An 8,123-nucleotide genomic window follows, 5' to 3' on the forward strand; every position below is an offset into this window, starting at 1 on the left:
TTTAAAAACATGCATGCAGAGCGCCACAATAAGATATTTCACTGTATTTTGCAATGGCGTAAAAATGGATTTGCAATAACATTGTACTTAGTTCTCTTTAAAATGTTTAAAAACTTGTTCAGGTTTCCTAAAATATTCCATCCATCCATTTTCTAAGCCGCTTCAGCAGGGTCGTGGGGTGCTGGAGCCAATCCCAGCTACTTGGGGCGAGGGCAGGGTACACCCTGGACAGTTGGCCAGTCTGTCGCAGAGCTCCTAAAATATTCCACTTTTTGAAATTGTATTTACAAGTCATTAAACTGCTTAAAACTTGCAGATTTTTATGTGGCTCCTGAAATAAAATGAGTTTTTACTGCTGTGAATGGAGTTCACTTTGAGCGCATTCACACTGCTCTAATGCCACACATGATACCGTTTACACACCACCGCCATCAGAAGCAGCTTGGGGGTTTGAGGGCCTTGCTCAAGGACAGTGTGACACATGGATGAGGCGAGAAGGGAAAAGAATCATCCACCTTGAGGGCAGCCAAGCAAGCCACAGTGAGTAGAAAGTTGCAAATACAACCGTCTCTGCTGCGCGGCAAATAATGCACTTTGTTTTAAAGTAAACTCAAAGAGGATGGCGTTTTAAAACTTGTCACTTTTTTTCCCTGTTTTATTTACGACAGAATATTTCACAAGTGGAATTTTAATGAAGCTGATGCTTCAAATCTTTTAGTTTTTAAGGGGTCACAGAACCTTTTCAGTGATAATCTTTCATTATTAGGTGTAGTGAAAACAACCATTTACAACTTTTACAGAGATGTGCAGTATGAACGGCTCCTCTCAGTCTTATTTACTGATGCTAATGCAGACAACATGCTCATTTTAACCCCAATGGTCTAAAATAGAGTCCAACAGAAAGTAAAGTGCTAATAGTTCACATTTCAAAAGAAAACTAGACAGGTTGGAATTCAGGAAGGAAAAGCCGGAACAAATGTAAAATAGCCGCTTTTTGTTTCCCCTGACGCCACTCTTTCTTCTTTCTTCCCCTTTTTCTTTCCCTCCTCTTTAACTCTGTTCCCTCCCCCTGCTATTTCATGTCATTCAGGCTTTTTTTTTTTTTTTTTTTGCCTCCCCCTCTTCAGCCTCCTTTCTGAATAAGACTGTATTGTACTCATGCTCCTCCCTCTCTTCCTACTTCTACCAGCGGGGAGTTCCTTTTTTTCTCTCTTCTTGTTGTCAAATATAGAACTTTGACTGCATTTTCTCCCCGTTTTACTCTCAAGTTTCCGTGCTTTCCACCCGAGAGCAAACCTGCACAGACTTCCTGTACGCTTCACTGTGCCCTCCTCCACTTCCCCCTCTGACCTCTCCTCCCTCTCGTGAGCTCGGCTGCTCCCTTCCCGAGCTCACTCTGTCGTTGGCGTTCGCGTTGACTGGCCAGAGTCCGCGAGCTGAGCGCCCTCTTCCTTCATTTCATCTGCCTCTCTCTTCCCTTCACCCCCCCTTCCTCTCCCATTTCTGCAGCTCTCTGCAGCCATTCACCCATTCATCTCTGCCCTGCCCCCGGGGGTAAGTAGCCTAGAAAATATTTAACAGTTGACTGAGCTTGTTTGGGCATCCCATTCACACACACACACACACACACACACACACTTGGGAAGTATGATGTGTTTTTTCAGGAGACGAATAGAGAGAGTGCAACAGGCAGCCCAGCTGCCCACATTCACTCTCTCACTCATGTTATGTAACGTTTACTGGAGTGTGGTTGAGCTGTTTGAATTTTACTTAAAGTCTGATTCTGGGGATGTGCGCTGCCCTCGACCTGCTCGCTTCCACTCGTAGCGCAGAACAGTCTGGTTTCCATTATCACAGCCGGGTTCAGAGTGTTTCAGCGGAAATCAGCTGCTGATGTGTCTGACTGTCCAAAACACCTCAAAGAGCCTGAAAAATATCAAGAATTGTGTCTGCAGGTTTATAAAGCATTATTTTCTTTGTTAACTTTGTTGAACAGCTTCTATCCACCCTTTGCCGCTTCCCTTTTGAACATTGTAACTTTTGTCTTTTTTTCTTTTTCTTTTTTTTAGATTTGACTGCTGCCCACTGGCCCCTGGTTCCTCTCCTCACTTCCTGATCCGTCTCTGACATCTGATTGGCTATGGCGTACCACAGCTTCTTGCTGGAACCAATTAGCTGCCACGCCTGGAACAAAGATTGGACCCGTAAGTTGTTCCGCTTTTTATTTTCGTTCCATCATTTAGAACTGCACCGTTTCATACCGTTCACCGAAAAGCCAGTGGTGTAATGAGCGGAGGTCTGTGATTGGCTCCCAGGTGGCGGAAGGTATTTCCTGTTTTCTGCGAACAGCTAGACACCGGAGGCCTCACTCTGTCGACTGGAGGAACTCAAGGCCATATTTGGCTTTTTTTTTTTATCAGCACTTTGGTTTCTGGGTGAAGCGGATGTAACAGATCGAGTCACATGCAGCTTGTTGAGCTGAACACTCAAAGTTTCATCCTCCTGCAAACAGAAATGCAGAGTGAAGCGCCCACACTGCTGCTCTCAGACCAATGCTGCCTCTGACTCATCAGCTGACTACAACATGAAGGCTTCGCTTCACTGTTATGGAAGGAGAATTTGCTGTCCTCGTCTATTTAAAGACACCGTGTGTCTGTGTGCTGCCTGTGGGCAGATGCACGCTGTGTTTCTTCACTTTTTCCTCTGTTCTCCTGCACACAGTCAGCTGTTCTTTTCCACTTCGCTGATCAGCCCGTCAAACTCTCGTCGCTCACTCAGCACGTCGTCAAAAACACAGATGCACTGGTCCCCGTGTCCGTCACAGTGAAATATGTTTCTGTGCTCCAGAGATCGCCCTGTGCCCCAACAACCACGAGGTCCACATCTACAAGAAAGACGGGACCAAGTGGACCAAGATCCATGAGCTGAAGGAGCACAACGGGCAGGTGACAGGTGAGACACAGGAACATGAGCTTTCAGTTTAAACTGCAAGGCCAACATATTCATCCATATTTCATCATATTCAGGTCCTCAGTATGACTGTCCAGTCATTGACAAGAGTTTTCTGTATATCACACATTTATAACATGCACAGCTTAAGAGTTCAAGTTTAACAAAAAAGGGCAGAAGCTCTAATTTGCTCTGATTGTTTTGACAATTCCACAACCGTACATTGTAAGTAACTCTTGGAGGTATGAATGTAACCATGATTTTAATTCTATGTCATAATGGCCAGTCACATAATAATTTAGGCCGTTTTGAATTAAATGAAGTCAATAATGTAATAAAATAGTAAAAGCTTTTTTACAACCATAGAGAGAGAGCGACACTGCTGCAGAGGATGAATCATCACTGAATGAATATGAGAACGATCCAATCCGCTGTACTTATCTGTGATGATCAAAACACAAAGCCTGCAAGAAAAGTTTTTAGTTACACGGAATGCAGCTGTATTTATGTGTCATTACACTATTGGTAAGTAATTACATTATGCACTTTATTATATTAGGGACAAAATATCCAAAATGATTGCATTATTGTCTATTATTAATTCATTCGTTGTTACACTCCACATGAGAAAAGTAACTGAGACTAATAAATATCCAGTAAGCAGTGTGCTTCTCATCCCTTTTTTGTCATATTCTTCATGAAATCAATTACTGTAAGTGTGTAATGTACATAAGATCAACACTTTCTCCTTTAATCATACGTCATGTAAAGAGTAACCAGCCATAATCTGGTTGTAGTGGGAAGTGCAATACAGTAGATCTCCCATAACTCACATGTTGTATCAGTTTCAGGAATACTGGAAAAGGACAAATTATATTTCACCCTCAAAACTCTCACACATACTTTTGGACTTCCTTTTTTTTTTTAACTTTAAATGATATTATATTGGGAGGTTGTTAGGAGCTGTGGACAATAAAAAGCAGAACGTTTTGTGCTAATAAGATGTTTTGAGTTTGAGTCGTTATATATATATACATACACACACACACACACACACACACACACACACACACACACACGCACACACACACACACACACACATATATATATATATATATATATATATATATATATATATATATATATATATATATATATATATATACATATATATATATATATATATCCTACAAGCGGTTTGTTACACTTGCAGCTTTGCACCAAAACGTTTTCTTTTTCTGTAATTTGTCTCTACTCAGTTTTTTAAATGTGTTTTAGTAAAATCTTTTAGTAAAATAATCAATAGTCCTACTCTTCTGATTTCTTCTCAGTAAATAACAGAAAAGTCGAGATTTTTCCTCAGGTGTGTGAAAGATGAGGAAATTGGATTTTCATAGATGTTATATTTTCCCTCACATAAATAGACACGTTATCCTAAATGCAGCGCCATGCTTTCCCCTCAGGCATCGACTGGGCTCCAGACAGTAACCGTATCGTTACCTGTGGAGCCGATCGTAATGCCTACGTGTGGACCCTGAAAGAAGGAGCGTGGAAACCCACCCTGGTCATCCTCAGGATCAACCGCGCCGCCCGCTGCGTGAAATGGTCCCCCAAAGAGAACAAGTTCGCCGTGGGCAGCGGCTCGCGTCTCATCTCCATCTGCTACTTTGAGCAGGAGAACGACTGGTGAGAACGCGAAAAGAAAGAAACGTGTCGCTCATACACATGTAAAGCTGTACTTGATGAGGAGTCACTACAGTTCAGGAAGCTGACTCGCGCTGCTGCTACCTGCAGGTGGGTGTGTAAACACATCAAGAAGCCCATTCGCTCCACCATCCTGAGTCTGGACTGGCATCCCAACAACGTGCTGCTGGCTGCCGGCTCCTGTGACTTCAAATGCAGGTATTTCTCTCTTATTGTTCTTCTGAAATCATACGCAAACAAAGCTGCAGACGGGAAATACACTTCAGGCGTCTGCCCCATCCCACAGGGTGTTTTCAGCCTACATAAAGGAGGTGGAGGAGAAGCCCGGCCCGACTCCCTGGGGCAGCAAGATGCCATTTGGAGAGGTGCTGTTCGAGTCCGGAGGCTCTGGATCCTCGCCTCAGACTTCCGGAGGAGGCGGCGGTTGGGTGCACAGTGTGTGTTTCTCACACTCTGGTAACCGCCTGGCCTGGACCTCCCACGACTCCACCGTGTCTGTGGCGGAGGGCGGAAAGACCAGCACGTAAGAGCTCACCTGAGAGCGTGTGTGTGTGTGTGGGTGTGTGTGTTTCTCTCTGACCTTTTGTTTCCTTCTGCAGAGTGAACAGTCTGAGCTCGGAGACTCTTCCTCTGCTGTGTGTCACCTTCATCACTGAGAACAGCTTAGTAGCAGCCGTGAGTTTTCAGCCACTGTTCATCCTTTATTTATTTTTTTCCTTTTTGTAATTGTGGCAATCACAACCTACTTTATTAAGAAAAGACAGTTTTCATTAACATCGGTGGATGTTGCTGTTGCAACCTTTTCACCTGTGATAACCTTCACAACGGCAACACAAAGTAAATTACTGCCTACAGCTGCCTCCACAGTCATCACTTTACACCGGCTTCAAACACTTCTACAAGTCATTACCCGCTATTTTACTTTTGGTTTAAGAATTAGTAGAGAGCAGAAAATACTGCTGACTTTATGTATTTTTTTTTAAATAATTTTCTAATTATTCAAATTTGGCGAGAACATTATCATCATAATCTTCTTTGTGACAAAAGGAGAACAGATACATTTATACACATTTTATTAGATAAAAAGGTCTACACACTAAGATTTTTCACTTTTATAGAGGATATGGTTTCACAAAAAACTTTTAGTGCATTATTTTATTAATTTAATTTAATTTAATTTAATTTAATTTAATTTAATTTAATTTAATTTAATTTAATTTAATTTAATTTAATTTAATTTGTGGACTTTGAAATTTTGCACAGTGTTCAGTCAAAACCTTTGAATTTAAACCCATTCCCTCTCATGTCTCTCTCCACCCAGGGCCACGACTGTTACCCGGTGTTGTTTGTCTACGACGGGACCAAAGGCAGCTTGGTTTTCGGAGGCAAGCTGGACGTTCCCAAGCAGGCGTCGCAGAAGGGCATCAGTGCCAGGGAGCGCTTTCAGAACCTGGACCGCCGCGCCTCGGAGACGCAGAGCAACGACAAGGACCTGAACACCCTGCACAAGAACAGCATCAGGTCAGGAGAGAACACGTGCTTCAGTCTGGGTGGTGGATAAAGAGCATCACTGATCTGTTGCAATGATAGGAGTAAGGATAACTTCTCACCTTTACTCCCTTCATTTAACAGAAGTTTAAAATTTTAAAAACTGTATTTTTTTTTAAACTTGTTGATCATCTGTGGATTTACGGTTTGTGATGGGATAAAACAAGTATTGATTTAAAATGGGAATCTAAAGGAGGTTTATGCAATTAAAGAGCTGGTTATAAAAATCTTGTTATTAAACTGGTGTTTATTGCCTTACCTGGTTTTAAACTGGGAACTCAGAGGAGAAAGAACTTTTTCTGTAGCTGCCCCGAAGTTATGGAACGATCTGCACATCAGACCAGCCTCGGCTTCAGAGTCTGCTCCTCGTTTTATTGTTGTCATTTTATTGTTTTTATTGTATGTTTGCTTTTTTTAAATCGTTTTATTGTTCACACTTCTTCTTTATATTCACAAGGTAGAATACATGCTGGAAAATGTGAAGTTCAAGTATCTTTCAGATTCTGTATTTTCTTAAGTAAAGGAGCTCAATCAGCATTACGAGTTTTACCTGTATCCTTTTTAATTTTCTTTTCCTTTTTGTACTTGCACTTGATAAAAAAAGCTCAGTACTTTTTCCACTTATGACTTTTATTTTATTTTTTTTATTTAGGATGATACATTCCTATTATCAAATATCACCTTCAATCTGTTTGTCCTTCCTGATTTCTGCAGAGTTCACTAAACCTACAAGTATTTATCTGTGGTATTTATTTAAAAAAAAAAAGTGTTTGTGTAAAACTGAGCCTAAACTGACTTATATGAATTTTTTCAGCCAAATCTCAGTGCTGAATGGAGGAAGAAACCAGTGCGCTAGGTTCTGCACCACTGGTATGGATGGAGGAATGGGCATCTGGGATGTCAAGGTAACACACACACACACACACACACACACACACACACACACACACACACACACACACACACACACACGCTCTCTCTGTGATCTCACGTTCCCTTCTGTGTCTTCTCAGACTCTGGAATCTGCCATGAAGAACTTGAAGATTGTCTGAACTGAAGTTTACATATCTCGGACCAAAGTGCCGTAGCTTCTGGAAATATGAAGAAAAACTGCCGCCTTATTACACAAAGCTTCTCTTATGTTAATCAGATGCTGTTTTTATATACCAGTTAACCAGTGGGACCTCAGGTCTTACAGTTTGTGTAATCCCTCCAAAGCTCTGTGCAGAGCTTGTTAAACTGCAGGCAGCATGCAGAGCCACTGACCTCAGGTCTGCTAATGGTACTTAGTGAGTTAGATTAGTACAGTCACCAAGAGCTCAGACTGAGCTGAACGCTTAAAGCGGGCATCTTATGATAATCTGAATGAAAGTCTACAGTATTGTTAAGGGCTTATGCTGGTCATAATACGCATTTAATAAATAATTGCTGTTACTGTACTCAACACTTATGTGTCAACATGTCTCGTCATTCACATGTAATGCATTAGCTATTTAAATAAGGGAAATGTGCTCAATAATTTACCTGTCACACAGAAATGATCTCATCGAGCTATCTAGGGATTTGCAAATGTGCAATGAGATATAAAATGTATTGAAAGTTTCACTGTTTCAACTGAACTGTAGTAACCGTTCCTTTAAAGATAACTTTATTGAACATTTCAAGTAACATTATGCTTAGATGTCATAGTTCTCTTCTTACATTATGAGTGTCTCTCTTCTCACACCAAGTCTGAGAGCCTTGACCCTAAATTTTAAATGCTTCTACATTTAAATGCTGTTGTTAGCTGCCTTTATAACTCAAAAGAAATCTGAGCTCAGTCCCTCTGTGACTGAATTTGGATTAGAAAAAAGACAAGCTGTTGTTACAGTGAATATTGTCAATATTGAAACACCAGCATGCCACAGTGTGGGAAATCCCC

The 8,123-nt window shown here is 41.4% G+C and overlaps 1 protein-coding gene across 1 annotated transcript; it reads left to right on the top strand.

Annotated features, from left to right (window-relative positions):
- Positions 1-1,311: 1,311 nt before the first annotated feature.
- arpc1b (actin related protein 2/3 complex, subunit 1B) lies at positions 1,312-7,648 on the top strand. The gene is made up of 10 exons (XM_030094537.1): positions 1,312-1,554; positions 2,070-2,204; positions 2,848-2,952; positions 4,414-4,636; positions 4,745-4,852; positions 4,941-5,177; positions 5,254-5,329; positions 5,976-6,175; positions 7,017-7,107; positions 7,216-7,648. Exons 2-10 carry the CDS (start codon positions 2,141-2,143, stop codon positions 7,252-7,254), a joined length of 1,143 nt encoding a protein of 380 aa, XP_029950397.1. The 5' UTR covers positions 1,312-1,554; positions 2,070-2,140; the 3' UTR covers positions 7,255-7,648.
- Positions 7,649-8,123: the final 475 nt, after the last annotated feature.

This window comes from Salarias fasciatus, chromosome 6 (genome assembly GCF_902148845.1).
Source record: "Salarias fasciatus chromosome 6, fSalaFa1.1, whole genome shotgun sequence".
NCBI classification, from domain to species: domain Eukaryota; kingdom Metazoa; phylum Chordata; class Actinopteri; order Blenniiformes; family Blenniidae; genus Salarias; species Salarias fasciatus.

Coding starts and splice junctions, on each gene's coding strand:
- arpc1b (XM_030094537.1), top strand. CDS start 2,141: ATGGCGTACCACAGCTTCTTGCTGGAACCAATTAGCTGCCACGCCTGG. Junction 4,637..4,744: donor TTTGAGCAGGAGAACGACTG/GTGAGAACGCGA, acceptor TGCTACCTGCAG/GTGGGTGTGTAAACACATCA. Junction 4,853..4,940: donor TCCTGTGACTTCAAATGCAG/GTATTTCTCTCT, acceptor CCCATCCCACAG/GGTGTTTTCAGCCTACATAA.